This window comes from Xenopus laevis, chromosome 2S (assembly GCF_017654675.1).
Source record: "Xenopus laevis strain J_2021 chromosome 2S, Xenopus_laevis_v10.1, whole genome shotgun sequence".
NCBI lineage: Eukaryota > Metazoa > Chordata > Amphibia > Anura > Pipidae > Xenopus > Xenopus laevis.
Window position 1 is genome coordinate 96,478,567 of NC_054374.1, and position 21,017 is coordinate 96,499,583.

A 21,017-nucleotide genomic window follows, 5' to 3' on the forward strand; every position below is an offset into this window, starting at 1 on the left:
GTCTTGCCAGCCTCAAGTGTGCTCTCAGAAAGGACCTTCAGTGCAGCAGGAGGGATTGTAACTGAGAAGAGAACTCGCCTAGGTCACAAAAGTGTCGATTACCTGACCTTTATTAAAATGAATGAGGGGTGGATCTCGGAGGGTTACTGCACGCCGGAAGACTTGTTCTGACTTCTATGCAGCTGTCCTTCTCTTCAAGCCTCATGACTCCACACACAGCTGTCCTTTAGCGTCCTCCTCCTCCCTCCGCCACCGTTACAAACTAGGGTGCAAACCCTACTGGTTTAATTTTTTCTGGCCTCTGTGCTTCAGTGGCTGCGACCAAAAAAATGCCTATTTTCTGCATTTATATGACATAATTTTTCTGGCCTCTGTGCTTCAGTGGCTGCAACCAAAAAAATTTATATTTTCAGCATTTATATGGCATAATTTTTCTGTCAACTGTGCTTCAGTGGCTGCGACCAAACAAATGCATATTTTCAGCATTTATATGGCATAATTTTTCTGGCCTCTGTGCTTCAGTGGCTGCAACCAAAAAAATTACTATTTTCAGCATTTATATGGCATAATTTTTCTGGCAAACTGTGCTTCAGTGCTGCGACCAAAAAAATGCATATTTTCTGCATTTATATGGCATAATTTTTCTGGCCTCTGTGCTTCAGTGGCTGCAACCAAAAAAATTTATATTTCAGCATTTATATGGCATAATTTTTCTGTCAACTGTGCTTCAGTGGCTGCGACCAAAAAAATGCATATTTTCTGCATTTATATGGCATAATTTTTCTGGCCTCTGTGCTTCAGTGGCTGCAACCAAAAAAATTTATATTTTCAGCATTTATATGGCATAATTTTTCTGGCAACTGTGCTTCAGTGGCTGCGACCAAAAAAATGACTATTTTCAGCATTTATATGGCATATTTTTTCTGGCCTCTGTGCTTCAGTGGCTGTGGCCAAAAAAACTGGGCAAACAATGCCTACAAGGTCAACGACGTTGACCTTGTAGGCATTGTTTGCCCAGTTTTTTTGGCCACAGCCACTGAAGCACAGAGGCCAGAAAAAATATGCCATATAAATGCTGAAAATAGTCATTTTTTGCCATACGTTGACTCAACGTATATGGCAAAAAATGACTATTTTCAGCATTTATGTGGCATATTTTTTCTGGCAACTGTGCTTCAGTGGCTGCAACCAAAAAAACTGGGCAAACAATGTCTACAAGGTCAACGTATGGCGAAAAATTACTATTTTCAGCATTTATATGGCATATTTTTTCTGGCAACTGTGCTTCAGTGGCTGCGTCCAAAAAAACTGGGCAAACAATGTCTACAAGGTCAACGTATGGCGAAAAATGACTATTTTCAGCATTTATATGGCATATTTTTTCTGGCAACTGTGCTTCAGTGGCTGCGTCCAAAAAAACTGGGCAAACAATGCCTACAAGGTCAACGTATGGCAGTTGTTTAAAGAGAACAGTAGATTACTAGCCAGCAAAGCTACCTAAGCTAAAATGTCCCTCAAATCCCTGCAGACTTCTGTCCCTCCAATACAGAGCAGTATCAAGCAGATTACTAGCCAGCAAACTTACTATCATCTGTCCCTGAAATCACTAACAGCTCTCCCCCTACACTATCTCTTCCAAGCACACACAGGCAGATTTTTCAGATACATTTTTGCCCTTGATCCCCCTCTGGCATGCCACTGTCCAGGTCGTTGCACCCTTTAAACAACTTTAAAATCATTTTTCTGGCCAGAAATGTCTTTTCTAGATGTTAAAGTTCGCCTTCCCATTGAAGTCTATGGGGTTCGCGAACCGTTCGCGAACCGCTCGCATTTTTGCGCAAGTTCGCGAATATGTTCGCGAACTTTTTTTCCGACGTTCGCTACATCCCTACATTCCAGCATGACCCAGATCATGGAGTAGTTGTGATCTGCCTGCTAAAATGTTGTATAACCATTAACGGCTGCAATCAAAATCATCAAAAGTTAGCTTAAATTTGTTTCTGTTTTTTTTAACTCATGTTTTTACTTGCACCTTCAGACTGCCGTTCAAGCCAATGGGATGGCAGGGCAGATCAGAGCAACCTTTGGAACCTTACTGCCAAGTCTATTTGTTTTGCCTTGCCATTGACCCATCCAGGCAACATCTTGAACCACACAGCCATGCTCACCACCCACACTTCACCACTCTTCAGTAATCCCAGATCATTCATCTGTTTTTAGTTCATAGTGTGATTGTGATCTTTACTTTTTATGTTTAATTCTGTCTCACTTTGATATGTCTCTCTTAAGCATATTAGGCACCAGGCATATGTTAAATGAATACAGTCATATGAAAAAGTTCAGCCTACATAATAATTAACTCCACTTTCAACAAAAAAGATAACAGTGGTATGTCTTTCATTTCCCAGGAACATCTGAGTACTGGGGTGTTTTCTGAACAAAGATTTTTATTGAAGCAGTATTGAGTTGTATGAAATTAAATCAATTGTGAAAAAATGGTGTGCAAAAATGTGGGTACCCTTGTAATTTTGAATGCATGTAACTGCTCAATAATGATTAGTGGCAATACCAAATTGGTTGGATTAGCTCATTAAGCTTTGAACTTCATGGAGAGGCATGTCCAATCATGATAAAAGGTGTTTAAGGTGGCCAATTGCAAGCTGTGCTTCTGTTTTACTCTCCTCTGAAGAGTGACAGCATGGGATCCTCAAAGCAACTCTCAAAAGATCTGAAAACAAAGATTTTTCAGTAATATGGTTTAGGGGAAGGCTACAAATAGCTATCTCAGAGGTTTAAACTGTCAGTTTCAACTGTAAGAAATGGAAGGCCACAGGCACAGTTGCTGTAAAATCCAGGTCTGGCATATGCGGAGGATTGTAAGAATGGTTACAGACAACCCAAAGATCACCTCTAAAGACATGCAAGAACATCTTGCTGCAGATGGTGTACCTGTACATCGTTCTACAATTCAGAGCAATTTGCACAAAGAACATCTATATGGCAGGGTGATGAGAAAGAAGCCCTTTCTGCACTCATACCATAAACAGAGACACTTGTTGTATGTAAAAGCTCATTTAGACAAGCCACAGTCATTTTGGAACAAAGTGCTTTGGACTGATGAGACAAAAATTGAGTTATTTGGTCAGAACAAAAAGCACTTTGCATGGCAGAAAAAAGAACACAGCAAATTTGGAGGAGGTTCCTTCATGCTGTGGGGCTGTGGGGCTAGTTCAGCCATCCAGAATCCAGACACTCATCAAAGGCTATAGGAGGGTTCTAGAGGCTGTTATATTTGCAAAAGGAGGCTCAACTAAGTATTGATGTAATATCTCTGTTGGGGTGCCCAAATTTATGCACCTATCTAATTTTGTTATGATGCATATTGCATATTTTCGGTTAATCCAATAAACTTTATGCCACTGTTGAAATACTACTGTTTCCATAAGGCATGTTATATATTAAAAGGAAATTGCTACTTTGAAAGCTCAGCCAATTATAAACAAAACTCCAAAGAAGAGGGGTTCCCAAACTTTTTCATATGACTGTATATATTGTCTACAAATAGAGTTTCTAAGTTTGTTAAATGAGGTATAATATGTAATTGGATAAAGCCAGCGTATATGAAGGATCTAATTTCAAAGGTTAAACTGTTTGGCTTGTTACCCCTGGGCTAATTAACAGTGTTTTTGCAATTGTGTAATTAATGAAGTAATGTCCGTCTTTTAGATTTAAATAAGCCAAAGGACGATGGTTGGTTTTAACCTGTTGAAATAATTTTTTTTATTTTAAACTTCTGAGTGGACGTGGAGTGCTCGCGATCTTTCATTCATTGCAACTCACCTCAAGCTACAGGCTCGGGGCGATGCACCTGTGCCACCCTCTTCATCTGGTGAGTACGTTTTTCCTCCGTTTATTATCCTCAGCATTGTTAGAAGGATTAGCTGATCCAGGAGTGGGACCCGGGGTTCATTCACACCCGAGTCACTGCACTTATCTGGTGATCGCTTGATTTTTCATCCCAGGATAACCGCTTGTATATGAATATTTGATTGGCAAAGCCTAATTATAGGTTAGCGGGGACCCTTCGTGTTTTCTTTAATACATGTTTTGGACGCGCTGAACTGAGTGAAAGAAAATTTTCCTCTTTACAAATAGAGTTTACCCTCATTCATTTTTCAAATAGGACAACAAACAAACAGCAGGGCAAAAAAAATATTCTGCTGAATATTATCTATTCTTTGGTATTATTTTCTTATTAGTCTCTGAGAGAAAAGGGTACATTTATATAGAATGAACTGCCATATTGCTTGTTGAGTTATTCACTAAAGACAGCATTCTGCCCTTGCTGTTGGTTCATCTGTAGAAATTGGGTTAGATAAGCATAAACAGTTGTTCTGTATAAGAAGATAGCGAAAAAAAGTATGTTTTGGTCTCTTTATAAAGCACCAAAAAGGCATTGAGTCTGGTGTGATATTGGGGTCTGAAGTTTCCAAAAACATCACAGAACAAAAGACAAATTTCAGAGAAAGGCAACTAGAGTAAGTAAAGATTGGCTGTTCAATTTAGATATGCTAACGCAGGGAACTCAAGGAGTTAATTTACCTTTTTGTTCAAGGATTCCCAGTAGCTGTAACATATGCCTGGGGGGAGGGTACTGTAAGTAAGTAGCAAGGCAAAAAGTACATGGCTCTTTAGCTTTTGACTCCATCGGGTGGGTACCTTTTAGGTGGTGAGACAGACAGGGTGCTTAGAAAAGAGCAGTCCAAACAAACTAGTTTGCACCAAAAAAAGTATTTGTATATATGAGGTTTTTCTGTGTTTTCTGTGTTTCGTGTGTTTTTACTAAGATTTTAACCTGGAAATTCGGCTCCTCTAGTGCAGAGAGCGCTATTGCGCTCAGTGCACTAGTGATGCTACCCCCCATTGACCTGCACCGACACTCAGCCTCCAGATTATTAGGTAGTGCTTGCTGAAAGGCCATGTTTATTTAAAGGAACTGTTCAGTGTAAAAATAAAAACTGGATAATTAGCCTGTGCAAAATAAAAAAAATTTATAATATAGTTAGTTAGCCAAAAATGTCATCTATAAAGGCTGCAGTGACAGGATGTCTAACATAACAGAACAGAATACAACTTCCTGCTTTCAGTTCTCTAACTCTGAGTTAGTCAGTGACTTGAAGGTGGGCCACATGGGACATAACTGTCCAGTGAGTTTGCAATTGATCCTAAGCATTCAGCTCAGATTCATAAGCAAACAGTTATGTCCCATGTGTCCCCCCTCAAGTCACTGATTGGTTACTGCCTGGAAACCAATCAGTGTAAACCAAGAGAGCTGCAAAGCAGGATGTACTGTTCTGGCTGTTAGACATCCAGTCACTCCAGCCTTTATAGATTTCATTTTTGGCTAACTAACCTACTACATTACATTCTATTTACCTAGTTTTAATTTTTACACTGAACAAGTGCCTGGACACCCATGCAACTGGTGAAAAGCAAATCTAATCAAAAAAAAAATTGTGCTTCCGATGTCACCATCATATAATTTTAAGGGGCCGATTCACTAAGGGTCGAATATTGAGGGTTAATTAACCCTCAATATTTGACTAGGAATTAAAATCCTTCGACTTTGAATATCGAAGTCGAAGGATTTAGCGCAGATAGTTCGATCGAATAATTCCTTCGATCAAACGATAAAATCCTTCGAATCGAACGATTCGAAGGATTTTAATCCAACGATCGAAGGAATATCCTTCGATCAAAAAAAGTTAGGCAAGCCTATGGGGACGTTCCCCATAGGCTAACATTGACTTCAGTAGCTTTTAGATGGCGAACTAGGGGGTCGAAGTTTTTTTTAAAGAGACAGTACTTCGACTATCGAATGGTCGAATAGTCGAAACGACTTTTACTACGAATCCTTCGATTCAAAGTCGTAGTCGAAGGTCGAAGTAGCCCATTCGATGGTCGAAGTAGCCCAAAAAAAAACTTCGAAATTCGAAGTTTTTTACCTTCGAATCCTTCACTCGAAGTTAGTGAATCAGCCCCTTAATAAATGTGAAATATTAACGTTTATTTCAAAATATAATATAGCTTCATGTGTGTAATTCAACCACAACGTTCAGTTATTTTGTTAAAAAAAAATGCAAATTGTGAAAGACTTTGTCTTGGCGAGTCATGCAGTGATATTTATAGTGGTGACAGGATGTTGCACAAAGTAAATGCTATCTTCCACTTTAGGATGCAGGGCTGGTAAAAAAAACAAGCTATGAGAGATCAACACAACTCTAACAACCCTGACTCTCCTCTTTTCCTCTTTACTATTGCATCTGCTGTATGTCTATTCATTAAGCTTTGTCCATTATTATGGTTTTAAAGGGTGGCATGTTGTTAGTTACTAGTTTATACCACGCAATCTTGAGAGCCCTGCCAAAAAAGTATTACTACAAACAGCAAAAAGCATACATGAGCTACAGTAACTCCCCAAAAGCTTGATATATGCTATATCTATGTCACAACTTGAGTCTAAAATCATTATTATTGTTATTGTTATGCTAGTTTACAGTCCATGGCCATCTGCAGCAGTTAATGGAACTGCCTTCAGCATTGTGACATAGTGATAATGTGGGTCTTAGAATTCAGGTTGTTCATAATTGAAATTCCATATGTGGGATTATGCTTTTGTGGGGCACACAATGTCCATATTAAATAGAAACATTAAATATTTTAGAGAACAAGAGAGTTATTTTTGTATTGTGAACAAATGAACTTGAGTAGGCTGCACCACTTCCATTAACCCCTACAAATAAAAGAATGGCTAAGGTTGTTGATTAGCCTAATGTTTGCATTATAGGTATCAGCGAGATAATCCTACATAAAATCATTCAGGAATTTCAGCTGCCTGGAATAATAATATGATAATATCAATAGTCCCTGTGTAACCTGAAGCTGTTGCCAAAATACATCTCAGCAAACCAATGGCCATCTCTATTGCCAGTATTCCCCTGGCAGGCCAGCTTAGTTAGTGGGGGATTTTGGGAACTGCACGCTAGAGCAATGAAGTATACTTGCCACAACATTATTCCAGTATCTGAATTAAAATGAATCAACTTACTGCAAAATCACTGCACTTGATTCTCTTTGTCTTTGATTTCTTGAATTCTGTCTAAAGGACTTCTGAATGCGCAAGCTTAGACCTAAAACGCAATAAAAATTTTAAGAGCTTACACATAGAAAATGTGGATGAAAGCTACAAATGATGCTGTGCAATTTCATGAGCCAAACTGCAGTGCTTACAATGTTACCAAAATATAAAAAGTAGTTAAAGGAACAGTAACACCAAAAAATTAAACTGCTTTAAAGTAATGAAAATATCATGTCCTGTTGCCCTGCACTGGTAAAACTGATCTGTTTGCTTCAGAAACACTACTATAGTTCATATTAACAAGCTGCTGTGGAGCAATGGCGGAAATTGAAAAATAGCTATATGACACAGGTAAACTAATGGATAACAGATAGACAGACAGAGCTTATTTGCTATCTGCTGTGTAACCTGAGCTTTTTCTCCTTTGAATGGCTGCCCCCATGGCTACACAGCAGCTTATTTACATAAACAATAGTGGTGTTTCTTAAGCAAACACACCAGTTTTACCAGTGCAGGGCAACACTGCATTATATTTTCATTAATTTAAAACACTTTTAATTTTTTTGACGTTACTTAAGTGGCACCCCTACTGAGTATATGTCTCCTATGTTAGTACCTTAGACATTATGAGAAGGGGAAACTTTCTTGTATTAAAGGAGAACTAAACCCTAACTAAAGAAGTCGGCCAGAAATGTTGTACATTATGTTTTGGGCTTTTGTACCAGCCCAAGGGAAACACGGCCCTGTAGTAGGGAAGATCTGTGTCTCCAAAGATGCCCCAGTAGCTCCACATCTTCTTTTATGCTGATTCACTGCACATGCTCTGTGCTGCTGTCACTTACTGAGCTTAGGAACTGACACACAATATACAGTACACATAGAATATAAATGCACAATATAAGGCTGATTAATAATTAATAAAGATAATTACTACATGGCAGCACAGAATCCAGTGTAATTAGCATCAGAATGTAATAATCAGACTTGTAGCATTAACTTATATTACAGACCAACCCAGGGCCGGATTACCCGCTAGGCGCCCTAGGCGCCTGCCTAGGGCCCGTCTAGCCTTAGGGGCCCGGGCGCCTGGCCCAGGATGGAAAAAAATCACCTGCCGGCTGCCGCATCTTCCGGGTTTCGGGCCCCGGACGGTGATGTTGCGTCTCCTCGTGACCATCCGCCGTGCTGACGTCAATGGCTATTTTCAGACTGCATTGTGGCTGAAGTGTGCACAACACAGAAACCAAGTTTGACTGCATTAAATAATCAACTTTGCGTCGCAAAGAAGCAGAATTTCGCCTGCTGCCATCTTGCTCCACCTTAGTATACCTAATCGCTGGGCACTGGGCTAGCGCATCACTTATATATGTACACAGCTATGCTTTGACTGACACAGAGGTACATTTCACAGAGTATAGAAAAGGCTTCTCAGCTTCTTGCTTTGTCTCTTCTGATGAGCACAAGTTCATTCCACCAACACAGGACACATTCAAAATATGTGCCTTTCTAAAGATTCACGATCCAATACATGTGGACCGTTTATTACTGAGGCGACATACACGGATAATATCACAGTTGGACTAAAATTCTATTACTCGTTCTGTTAGAAACATTTGAAAGTGATTATCTGGGGGTAAAATTTAAAAAAGGGGCTGTGGGGCAGTGGGTGTGGTGCTGTTGAACTGTTGCAGGGAGTGAGGGAGGAGGACAGACCGAACTGAGAAGAAAAACAAAAAAAAACTACAAAAAAAACACTACAAAAAAACAAAATCCCCAAAAAACTACAAAAAAATGATTTGAGTAATTTGTAAAGGGCCTCTGGGAGTGGGACTGTGCAAAACTGTAATAACTGAAAAAAAAAGAAATATGTTCAAACTTTCATAACCTGCCAAATTTTTTACAACTGTAACTTTACATGGTTCAAGGTGGGAGGGGGGCAGAAGCACTACCTTGCCTAGGGCCCTGTTTAGTCTTAATCCGGCTCTGGACCAACTTCATTTTCTAGATGTGACCCCCTGTGACAAGTTTGAAATCCTGGATCATTGCTGCTATTGACAAGCTGAAACATTAGGCTGGTGCAATAAGTTCAGCATATAAAATATGCCATTTTAGCCATATTAATTTTTAGGATTTAGTTCTCCTTTAAGGGGGTAGTTTCATTTACCTTTTATTTTGTTATAGAATGTCCCATTATTGGCAATGTTGTAATTATTTTCTTCTAATCTTTAAATTATTTGCATCTTCTTATGGCTCTTTTCAGCTTACAAATGGAGGTCACTGACCTGGAGCAGCCAAAAAATAATTTCTTTGTGAGGCTGCAATTTTTTGTTAGTGCTACTTTTTAAATGTCTATCTTTCTATTCAAGTGCACTATTCATACTCATATTCATGATTTTATTCATACTTTAGTCTTTATTTATTTATTTATTTATTTAAATCACTTGGTTGCTAGGCTTAAATTGACCCTAGCAACCAGATGGATGGTGAACAAACTTTCTGAACAAAAGGTTACATCATTTAAACACAAAAACAAGTAAAATGCAAACCAGTTACAATTTGTCTTAGAATATCACAGTCTATATTACACTAACATGTAAGAGGAGGCACAAGGCAAAAAGAAAAAGCAACATTTGGGGGGGGAGCGTTTATGATATTTTGTCTTGGGTGTGGTAATTATTTAATTATTATAATTTATACAGTGATTGTACCGCCATGTCTAGGGTTAATAGAGTGTTCACTTGCGTTTTTTTCAGTGCTCATACTGGCAAATCTGAGGTTAATTGAGTGCTTATTGGCCATTTCTGCAGTGATCTTACTGGCAAGTCTGGGGTTAATTGAGAAGTCATTGGCCTTTTTTGCAGTGATCTTACTGGTAAGTTTGGGGTTAATAGAGTTCTTATTGGCCATTCATGAAGTGATCTTACTGGCAAGTCTGGGGTTAATTGAGTGCTCATTTGCCATTTCTGCAGTGACCTTATTGGCAAGTCTGGGTTTAATGGAGTCCTTATTGGCCAGTTCTGACTTGATCTTATAGTCCTATCTAAGGTTAAAGGAGTGATCATTGCCCATTTCTGCAGTGATCTTATGGTCACGTCTGGAGTTGATGGAGTGCTCATTGGCCATTTCTGCAGTGTTCTAACAGTTAATAAATCCTGGTGTCCGAGTGCTTAGGAATGCAATATGTCATTAAATGGTGGCGGCCAATACCAAACACAGAAAAGGGTGTGTTTTTATATAATGGCCATTGTAATTGGGGTGGGGGGCTACAGAGTGGGCATGGCACATTTTTGGGCTATGTCCATTTTTTTTGCCTTTTCTGGAGGTATAATTCTACAGTGCCCACCTGAGTGTACGTTATTAGTCCTCATAGGTGGAAGGGGGGCCCTCATGTTTGTCTGCAGAGGGCTCCCCCCAACCTCTAGTTATGTCACTGCAAAGAAGAGCAGATTTAGTCTGAGCAACATATCTCAATGTGTGGCATCAGCCTTAGAAATATCTATGATTAGCATAGTAACTTAAAACTATATAAATATATAGTGAATAAAGTACCCCTTATTGTAAAATACTGTATAAGGATATTAGAAGTTACAGAGGAGTTTCATGACCATATAAAAACACGAGGCTGAAGGAACTCCGAGACTTCTAATATCCTCATATTTTGCAACAGGTGGTATTTTATTTATTATAATACACAAGTTTCAGTGAGTCATGTGACATCATTAAGCACCATTTATAAGGATATAATTGACAGGGTATTCATGGCTCTCAGGGTCGGAACTAGGGGTAGGCAGAGTAGGCACGTGCCTAGGGCGCAAAGCTGGAGGGGCGCCAGGCACGCACCTTCTCTGCCTCTGCTATCCCCTAGTCCGGTCCCTGCTGTGGCCGACGTGCACGTTTGCCCGAGTGCGCATGCGTGAAAAACGCCTAGGGCGCCTGCCCGCGTTGGCCCGGCACTGATGGCTCTTGTGTATTATATTAAATATAAACTTATAATAGTTTATAGAGGGGGCGACCCTGCCTTCCACCTGCTATAATAAGAAAACACCAGCGCAATGGCACTTGCGGCACTTCGGTTTCCAAAGTCGCCCGAAGTTGCCTCACAAGGAAACTTCGGGCGACTTCGGAAATCGAAGCGCAGACGATTTTTTCATTTTAGCAGGCGGAAGGCAGGGGGGAAGGCAGTTCGGGGAGATTGTCGCCTCGCAGAAGAGGCGATTTAGTCACCAGGCGACTAAATCTCCCCAAATCTGTGTGCCCCTGCCCTTAGTAGATGTGTCCTAGAATTGTCATATGATCTGGTAACCTTACTTTAAAATAAAAACCCAGTACTGGGATAAATAATGATGCAACCAGTAGTTGATGTGAAAATTAGTGATAAAAATACTGAGAGGAAGGAGTGGCAATTAAGCAGACAGTATTTTTCTGCTGATTTTTCACTACTGCTATTCTGCCACTAGTGGCGGAAAGCAAATCTTCTAAAGAGATACATGCCATAAAACAAGATAGACTTCTGGTTGCCAAAAAAGTATATATAATTAGCTTCCCCCCCAAAAACAGTAAAGCCAATACTACTTTATATAATACTTCACATTCTTTTCCCAATAAAATATACTGTATGTTAATGTGAATATGCATTAACCTGAAAACAATGTGAAATATGCAATATATGAAACAATTACAGGTATGAGGCAATCCAAAAAAATTGTGATAAGAAATATCCATAAGATGGGGGTGCATTACACAAACCCAAAGAATCTGCATACATGAATGTATATACACAGCATTTGATCAATAACATAACATGTGTTTTACAAATTGTTAGTTTGTGCGATGTTTAAATATCACTTTACTCAAAGAGTACAAGGTGTTCGTTTTTTTTACAAAGGAACAAATGCGTGTGTTATGTAGTTGTGAAACCAACATCTACACAGAACTTAGCATTCATTTACTACAAATTTTCTTATTCTTTTCTCAGTATTTATTAACAAAGTTTAAAATGTGGCAGACACTATAATTCAAAAATATACACATTCACATACATAGCTAGTTGTTATGGGTTACTACATCTGAGCAAATCTTTAAAAAAAATTCCCTCTCTAAAGAATGATTCTTGAATGAAAAATCTTATAAACAGTTTATCTGTTTGGATACAGCTACAATATACATTCCTTCACAAATGAATAAAATATGTGCTACAAGTTAGAGAATTCGTTATTCGTATGTGTTTTATATGGCCCTTCGATATTTGTACCTTTAGAAAAAGTTAATACTTCAAAACAGATGACAGAGCAAGTCAGAAACATCTACTTTGGAAAACAGAACATAAAAAATAAATAAAAACATATATATATATATTTAACTTACGTTTTGAGAACTGGGTCCTGCACAGACAAACCATGATTAGGGTGATGATAGCAGTAACAACTATAATTCCTGCAAATACCAGAAGCCAGAAGTACTGTCTGTACCATGATGTGTCCATGGATAAATACTCCTATCAGTGGTTAGAAAATAGTTATGCCTGGAACAATTGATATTGAGACATTGATACGGTATATTTTGCTTTCATTCTAGTGATCTATACCCAGGCTACAACCATATCCATATAGTTATGAACCCTAAACTGAACTAGCAACAACCATTTCATTACAGGCCACGCCTTTTTTGTCCAAAGGAAATGGAAACTGTTTGTAAAATCTGAAACTAGTGGATTGCGTGTCAGTTTCTCAGTCAAAGGTCAAAAATTTAATAGGGCAAAATCAATCTGACGAGCCTGATCTGTTATAACACTAAAACTGCCAACATTAATTGGAAATTAATTTTACTTCAATATAGTATGAAAGGCAGGGATAGTATGCCAAATGGCATGAGGCCAAATGACTGTTATTACAGAAGAAGCTATTACAGAGGGAGGATTTAGCCCTGCCAATGGCATGAAATGTTAGTGACATAAGTTTAAGTCATAAGTTTAAGTCACCTGATTAATCTTTTGCAGGTGGTCACTAGTAACCAGCATGTGCACCCATGTTCTTTTAGCACAAAACGGGGAAAAACCAAAGCGCTTGTATTACGTTTCAACCCTTTCACTGGACCAGTGGGAAAGATGGTTGTACATTTTTCAAATATGTGGGTTTAATCTGAGGTTGTTTGGCTGGAGTATGAATGTGATATGGAAATCAGATTGTAAGCTACACTGGTAGAGGGAAAGATGTGAGATGAACAGTGTCTGCACATTGCTGTTTAACATACCAACTCTATACATCTCCATGAAGATACCTACCATTGCATTTAAAGTAACTGCTACTCTTATTTTATCTCCTTCAATTTTTCACCAGTAACTGAAGTTTTGAACACTGAGCGTTCGCAAAACACACAGCACTTACAAGGTATTAGCACCAATTACAAAGGTAGTGCTGAAAGATCAGCACCGTCAGCACCCCTGGAGTAGTTATCATTATTATGCTTTATTAATACAGTGTTGATATATTATTCAAAGCCTTGCTAAGAATATATAGTTATGTCAGTACCTACCATACTGGAATTCCCTATCCAATTCACAAATTGCACACACAAGAGCCAACTTAATTAAAATCCAATTAACAAGATTAAAGGTGGCAGGAGTGTGGTAGGAAACTTGAGCACCAGGAAGAAACACACACAAACACAAGATGACAAATTGAATGTGGATAATGTCCTAATAAGAACTGCACCAGTGATAAATTCTCTAAATAAGCAATAATATGCTAATCAGCTCTACATCTTTGGTGCATCACTATGCTATGGTTTGCACCTCTGTTATTGCCCAGACACCAGCAGAAGAAAAACGAACGATTTACCTTGTCTTTATTGTAAGTGTCCCAGACTCTTCCACTCTTTCCCAATACACAGGCATCTGTTCTCATGTGAACGATAAAATGCCAGTGGGAGCTATAAAAGCAAACTTTCTTTTGAAATTTCCTGTCATGGTCAGACTTCTGTATTGTTTCTTGGATAACAAAACAAAAAAAAAGTGTCCCCCCCTCTAACCAACCAAGTGAATCTACACGCTGTTCACTCAGCAAGTGAAAATTGGTGGTATTGTTTTTTTTAAACTCTTAAATTATTCGTAATAACCTTATTAAATTTCAAAGGGAAACTATATCTATATATATTAACTTGTCTATAATTTTATTTTATTTTACAATTTTATTCACCTATCATGCTTAAGGGCTATAACATCACTACTTTAGTTTACATAAAAGTATCTAAACAACAGATACAATACTATTAATACAATTAAACTGTCCTACAGTGTATTTAGTACAAGGGCATACGTGGAGCCCTATTTCAAAAAAAAAAATATATATATATATATATATATATATATATATATATACACATAATCATTTTATTAAGAAAACATTAAGGGGGGTTATTTATCAAAATCCGAGTTCTCACTATTTTCTGAAAACTACTCCGACCAAATCCGCACAGGCTTCCCCCTCATTTATAAATATATTTTCATAAATTTTTTATTGTGCTGAAAAAGTAACAATACGATAGTAAAAAAATCCAAAATTTTTGGATTTTGCATTCGAAGGCTACGATTTTTTTGGAAACCCAGCGCAACTCAGAAAATCTTCCAGTTGTTTACATGACATCTGCCATTGGCTTTTATATGTTATCGGCAGGTCTGAGTTGGAGTACTTTTTCCATCTGATTTTTAACACCATTGGACTTTAATAAATTCAGAAAAAATCGTTTAATGTGTTTAATTATTTTTTTTAGTAGACTTAAGGTATGGAGCTCTGAATTACATAAAGATTATCTAGAAAACCCTCCCAAACATTCTGGATAACAGGTCCCATACCTGTACTTCTTTACACATTGTTCCTATGACTGCAATCCCTGATGTATTTAACATTTTATGGGAAGTACTTTAGTGACTCCTGGTGGTTCATAGCTTAATATTTACAAAAATGATTTCTTACAAACAGTATAGTGAATATATATGAATAAAGTGCAATTTAGAACACATTCACCATGTTTCCCAAAATGCAGCTTTTTTGCCCAGAATTCCAACATCTTTATGGTTGTGGGTGATGCACCTATCACAATTTGCATCCAATTTGCCATATTAAACATGCACTCCAACGCAAATCAATCACAATTGTCTCCCATAATTTCTGGTGTTTGGTGTGCAAGTTAAGACAGTGCCTATTTCTGTGCAAGTATTCTAGACCTATTAATGCTGGGCAGAAAGGAAACCCTGGAGCTATTGCCTGGTCAGGAGGTTGTGGTAGTGCCAGAGTTCTCCTGCGTCTGGTGCAGCAGCAATTGATTCAGAACAGAAGGCTGGACAGACTGATTAGTGCCAAACGCAACTATAGTGGAGCAAGTGCCTTAAGTGAAAGGGGTTTTATGTGCAATTGACTGTGAAGACATTTGTGGGACCACAACTGCACTTGTTGCCTTAATATGTCCTGCAAAGGCCTATTCAGAGCTTTGAATGGGCCACTGTAGGACATTTGCCTTTTTGTTCCTGAGCCACTTCAGTGTTACTATCACCTTGTGTTGGTTAAATGTCCTGATGAAAGATGAACTTTCACCCAAGATTTTAGGGGCCATTAATAAGTAAAATGTGCAAAATATTTCACAGTATTTGCACAAAAGCAAATCAATTAATTAAAAGCATTTTTGTCAAATGTTGCTCCTTACACTTCCACACAGTTGTGTTCAGTTCTACGGCCTTCTCTTTCTTACGAATTTTGTACAAGTGCATCCATTGACATAAGTAGTGGTAGCTCCCTGTTTCCCACAGTGGCCTGTGTCAACATACAAAGTGCAGTTGCCCCTAAGGAATCATACACATATATCTTTTATTGACGGCAAGCACCAGAAATTATGACATTTTCTTCTCAGGTGCAGTAATTGTAATGCATTTAAAGCACTTCATCTCTTGTGGATGCAATTATGCTGGGGGAAATGCCGCATTGTAGGTAAAAATAATGGTGAGTGTGTTAAAAACTGTACATTGCATTAAGCACAAAATGGCCTAGTGAGAACATTGCCTATATATATATGTACTTGCCAGCAAATTTGTAATAGTAATAGGCAGTTTACTCACCATTGATGTGTACCCCATTATTGAGATGCAGCATTTTTTTCAGATGAAAAGTTCTCACGATTAAAACTTGCTGAATTTTACACAGCCATAGGCAGCAGAATATAGTCTAGTTGGGTACGAATGAATGATGAGGTAATGCTAACAATACACCGCAGATGTTTGACCACATCCACTTTAGATGCCACTTTCACCTTTTAAAACCACCTTAAAGTCTTGCTTTATGAAAAATTAATATAATATTTCTATTGGTTTCATTATGCATACATATACTATCCCTTCAGCTAAAAAATCCTGTGAATATTTCTTTGTACAGAAGGTGGCAACCAGCAATCTGCCACATTACATAGCAAGTGCAATTCTAATACATTACACAGTGAGGATGTGGGTACTGGTTCCCAAAGTTTAGCCACAGTTTAGTGAGATCAGACTGTGATGTAATGACTACAGAGCAGATATGTACATCATCACTGTGCTTAACTGCCTTGAAGAGCAGTCAATGAACACACTGCACAGGCACAGCAGTGCACATTATCACACAAGCTACTAGTTCTACTAGTGGGCAATATCTGCCGGACCCATCATGAAATACTTAGGGGCAAACATGAAATACTTAGGGGCAAAACCGTGTCATGAAGTACTTAGAGTACAAGGTTTGTGTAGCATAGGGTTCATTGAGAGCAATGTTTAAAGGGTAGCATGGTATTATATAGTGAGGTGAACTGAGTATTGACACCAGATGAAAATTATGCAGAAGTTGTATCTGCCACCCCAAAAACATACACTAGTAGTGAGCAGTGTGTTCCGCTACCACAACTAAACGCCTATTCTACAGTGTACAGAGTGGGTGCCAACAACAAAAAAAAAGGATATCCTGATATCCCAAGGTACATTGTATAAAAAGAAGCAGTGGGCCCTGGTACCCCAAATACATATTCTAATCAAACAGGGCCCTGCTTAATGTGCTTTGGATACCTCTGTGCCAAGAGAGCTGATGTTGCAGGCTGCCAAGTTTGCCCTGCACCAGTTCACATACACCCAACAAGCTTTGCATTATTATAAAAAAAATAACCCCAAGACAGATTTTTTTAAGAGGATGAGTTCTGGCCCAGAATAGGAAATGTGTGATTTGAACCAAAAGGTTGCTCAACAAACTGGCATTCCTCATTGAATTCGTTTTATATGCCTTTAAATATATAAAGCACTAGGAATCACTGGAGATTAGTAAACAAAGAACAGAATATACATTGAGAGAGGTAGCTGGACCTAATGACCAAAAACACTATAGAAAGAAGAAGCTAGTTGTATGGCAAGGAAAACACCCTTACCCGTTACAGTACCAAAAATTCTAATTCATTGCTGACCTTCCAAACACTTTTTTCAGTTCAGTTGTTTTCAGATTGTTCCCCAGAAATAAAGACTTTTTTCAATTACTTTCCATTATTTATTTTATTAGTGTTTTTCCAAAATCTAAGTTTAAAGTTGAATGTTCCCGTCTCTCGGGTGTTTCAGTCTGGCAGTTTACTAATTCAGGTGCAGACTCTAAACTGTTACAATTTTGCAGCATTTAGTTGACACATTTTTGAGAAGCATCTCTGCAGTATTAGCAACTATTGTATCAATTCTAATAGCTGCCTGTAATGAAACCCAGAGATTCTGCTCAGTAGGGACAACGATAAGAAATTTATCTACTAAATGTATCACTTTAGAACAGTTCACACCTTTGCTGACGGCTAAACCTGAACACGAAGGGTGGGTAGATAGGATTGGGGGTGGGGCAGTGATGTAGTCACATGCATGATGAAATCAGAGGTGGGCACAATGATGTTGGTGGAATTATGACACCGGGGCAAGGCTATTGCATCACTAAGAAATTAACTGCACTTGATAGTAACTAAGCCACGTTGAGGTTAAGGTTGCCACCTGGCTGGTATTTTACCGGCCTGGATGGTAAAAATTATGGTTGATCCCAATGTTATTAATAGGGAAAAAGGATAAATATATAGGAAGGCTGGTATTTTTTCCCGTAAAAGGTGGCAACCCTAGTTGAGGTGAATATCTTGGTATTATTGATTATTGTTCGGGTTTCATTAAGCTGAAAACTGAACAAATAGCTCAGACCCGAACAGGCCTTACAAAAACCGAACTGTTCGGGTGAAAACCAAACAGGTGGCAACACTATCACAGGTAGGGTTGCCACCTTTACTGAAAAATATTACCGGCCAGTGGGGGGCGGGCACGAAAAGGGGACGGGCCATAACGCAAAAGGGGCAGAGCTATGTGGTGTGCTGCAAAAGGGGCGGAGCAACATTGCAGAGATGTCCACAGCGCTGGAAAAAAGGTAAGTTCTATGCAAATTGGGGGCAGGCCAGGGGCTTTTTTTTAAAGGGTATTACAAATTACCGGCAACTGCATTGCTGGTAAATTTGTAATACCGGCCCCGGCCTTGGCAGGTGTTTTACCGGCTAGGCCGGTAAAATACTGGCCGGGTGGCAACTCTAATCACAGGGTCGGCGACCCTCCCTCTTAGAGCTGCTTTAGAAGGTGAAAAATGGCACTTTACACTTCAATATTAGAAAAACGGTCACACATAGAAATTAGAAAGTAATTGCGGAAAAGTCGTTATTTCTGGTGATCTATCTGAAAACAACTAGTTGTTTGAAGGTCAACAACCCATATATAATATGCACAGTGACACGATAAGGGTGCTGCTGATTGTAGTACATGAGGAATAGTTAATACATTACTAAATCAAATCTAACATGCTTGACTTTATTATAAGGAGTGTACAGCAGCGTCGCACAGCGATGTAACAACTTCCACCCACAATGTTACTATCTACGTATGCCTTAAACCAACATGGCTTCCAACTCGCATTGCCCTGTCAGCGTTTGACGTCCTGTGCCGTCACCACGTGACTTGTCGCGCTGTCAGGATGACGCCGTGTTGGATGATGCTGAGGCCGCGCTCCGTATGTTCCTGTCTCGGACACTGAGTGATACTGTCCCCGCTTGATATGGCGGAGCCTGGCAGTGTCGTTCAACCGGACGGTGAGTTCAAGTTCGATAAGTATGTTGGGTTGAAAGGAGAGAAGGGGAGCGGCACCCTGACAGCCCTAATGGGATGGTGGACAGAGTAATAAGCGCAGAACCCAGTAGCTGCCCATAGAGTGGAAGGCTGTTGCTAGAATGTACCGGGACATTGGCTGCATGTGACCCAATAGCCTTCCAGTGCAGACGTCTTTATAGCCACGGGTTGAATATCCAGGCATAATACTGGGAAACTAAACAAAGTGTGGGTTTTTGCACAGATTGTTGTACACGAGCTGCGCTGAAATGCCCACCTGCTGTATATATAAATATTCATTCAAACAGGATAAATAGACCCATTTTGGATGACAACCTGCATTTCTGGCCACTCACATTGAGTGAGACAATTAACATTAAAGTGTCACTCTCCTGACATGTAACTTGTGACTGTGCCTGCTGAGTGACATAGTGATTATCACTGAAGCCTTGCACTGCCTGGGCTCCTTCATTCAGTTCCTACCTGGGTATATGTGCAAGGGGTTTGTGCTCCCACGCTCCAAAAACACACACAGGTTCATTGTCACGCTTGTTGACCAACATATGAGCTTTATGGCATTCTCCTTGGCCTATGTGTATTCACTTTGTGTGCTGTTGTTGCTGTATGCTGTGACCAGACATCTTTCATCTGATTGTGGTTGTTGGTGGCACTCTCAGAGAATATGGCCTTATATTTGTGTACCCATTTATTTTTGCTGTATGTTGTAAGGCTTGCACTCTTCTAATTTCTTCTTGTAAATTGTGGATGCTCTGGTATGGCTTTCCATTCACAATTCTTTTTATATATGTTCCAGTGTATTTATCCTGTTGGTAAGGCTTTCATTCTCAGGGATACTTGCATGGGTGTCATTTAGGGATGCACCGAATCTTAGATTTGGTTTGTGATTCGGCCAAATTTCAGCCTTTTAAGCAGGATTCAGATTTGGCCAAATCCAAGACCCTGGCCGAACTGAATTTGAACCCTTACCCTTAGGTCTGTGATTAAGTGGATCAATTTTTTTTTCTTTCTTTCCATGTTCTATTTTCTAATCTGGGTATACACATCCCAGTTTATACTGTGTCAAGGCTTGTTCATTTAATGTGTACAGTTGTCACTACCTCTTCACCGTAGTGAAAGAGGTAAATTGCTATTATGTATTAAACCATTGTTATCCACTGTGTATGTATGTATAACTCACTATATTTATGTCTTCTAATGATGCACTTTCCAACAGTCACATGCTAAGAGAAACAAACACATCTTTAAAGAATGATGTTTTCTCATTGGGTCTTCATTAGGTGCTTATTTAATTTACAAATGTCTTGAAAAACGTCACAAAATAAACTTACATGAATTTAAATGGCTGAAGCACACAAGTCCGTACTTGGAATTATTGAACCACATAAGATACATTTTTGATATGTGAAGCTTTTTTTGATACAGCTCAGATATTAGCTGTGGCTATAAAATTGGATGGTAGACCAGAAGTGAAAACATCCAGTTTGTTTACAAAACCAGGCTTCCGGATGCTTAGGAGGCATTTGTGGAGTATGGATTGACTGAGGTTAAGACACCTAAGCTTACATAAAGAGAAGTTTCAGACTGTAATTGCTTTGCATGTCTTGAGCAAAAGTTTTATTCTGGATTGAAGAAGATGCAGTACCTTATGCTCAGCTGCATCTCAAGCACCTTAAATTGGACATCATCTTT

At 39.0% G+C, this 21,017-nt stretch overlaps 2 protein-coding genes across 5 annotated transcripts in view; one reads left to right on the forward strand and one right to left on the reverse strand.

Annotated features, from left to right (window-relative positions):
- LOC108709674 (SLP adapter and CSK-interacting membrane protein) overlaps nt 1-14,159 on the reverse strand; it is a 31,632-nt gene extending 17,473 nt beyond the window's left edge. The window contains exons 1-3 of one of the 3 annotated variants that reach the window (XM_041584142.1): nt 13,975-14,159; nt 12,503-12,632; nt 7,109-7,190 (exon numbers count right to left, since the gene is read on the reverse strand). In XM_041584142.1, coding sequence (XP_041440076.1) covers nt 7,109-7,190; nt 12,503-12,632; nt 13,975-14,040 — 278 coding nt within the window. In that variant the 5' untranslated portion in view covers nt 14,041-14,159. Of the gene's footprint in view, nt 1-7,108; nt 7,191-12,502; nt 12,802-13,974 lie in introns of those variants that run through there. The other 2 variants (XM_041584143.1, XM_018249721.2) reach the window with 2 other exon arrangements.
- Nucleotides 14,160-19,127: 4,968 nt separating this feature from the next.
- rabep1.S (rabaptin, RAB GTPase binding effector protein 1 S homeolog) overlaps nt 19,128-21,017 on the forward strand; it is a 34,944-nt gene continuing 33,054 nt past the window's right edge. The window contains exon 1 of one of the 2 annotated variants that reach the window (XM_041584141.1): nt 19,128-19,291. In XM_041584141.1, coding sequence (XP_041440075.1) covers nt 19,258-19,291 — 34 coding nt within the window. In that variant the 5' untranslated portion in view covers nt 19,128-19,257. The remainder of the gene's footprint in view (nt 19,292-21,017) is intronic. The other variant, XM_018249723.2, reaches the window with a different exon arrangement.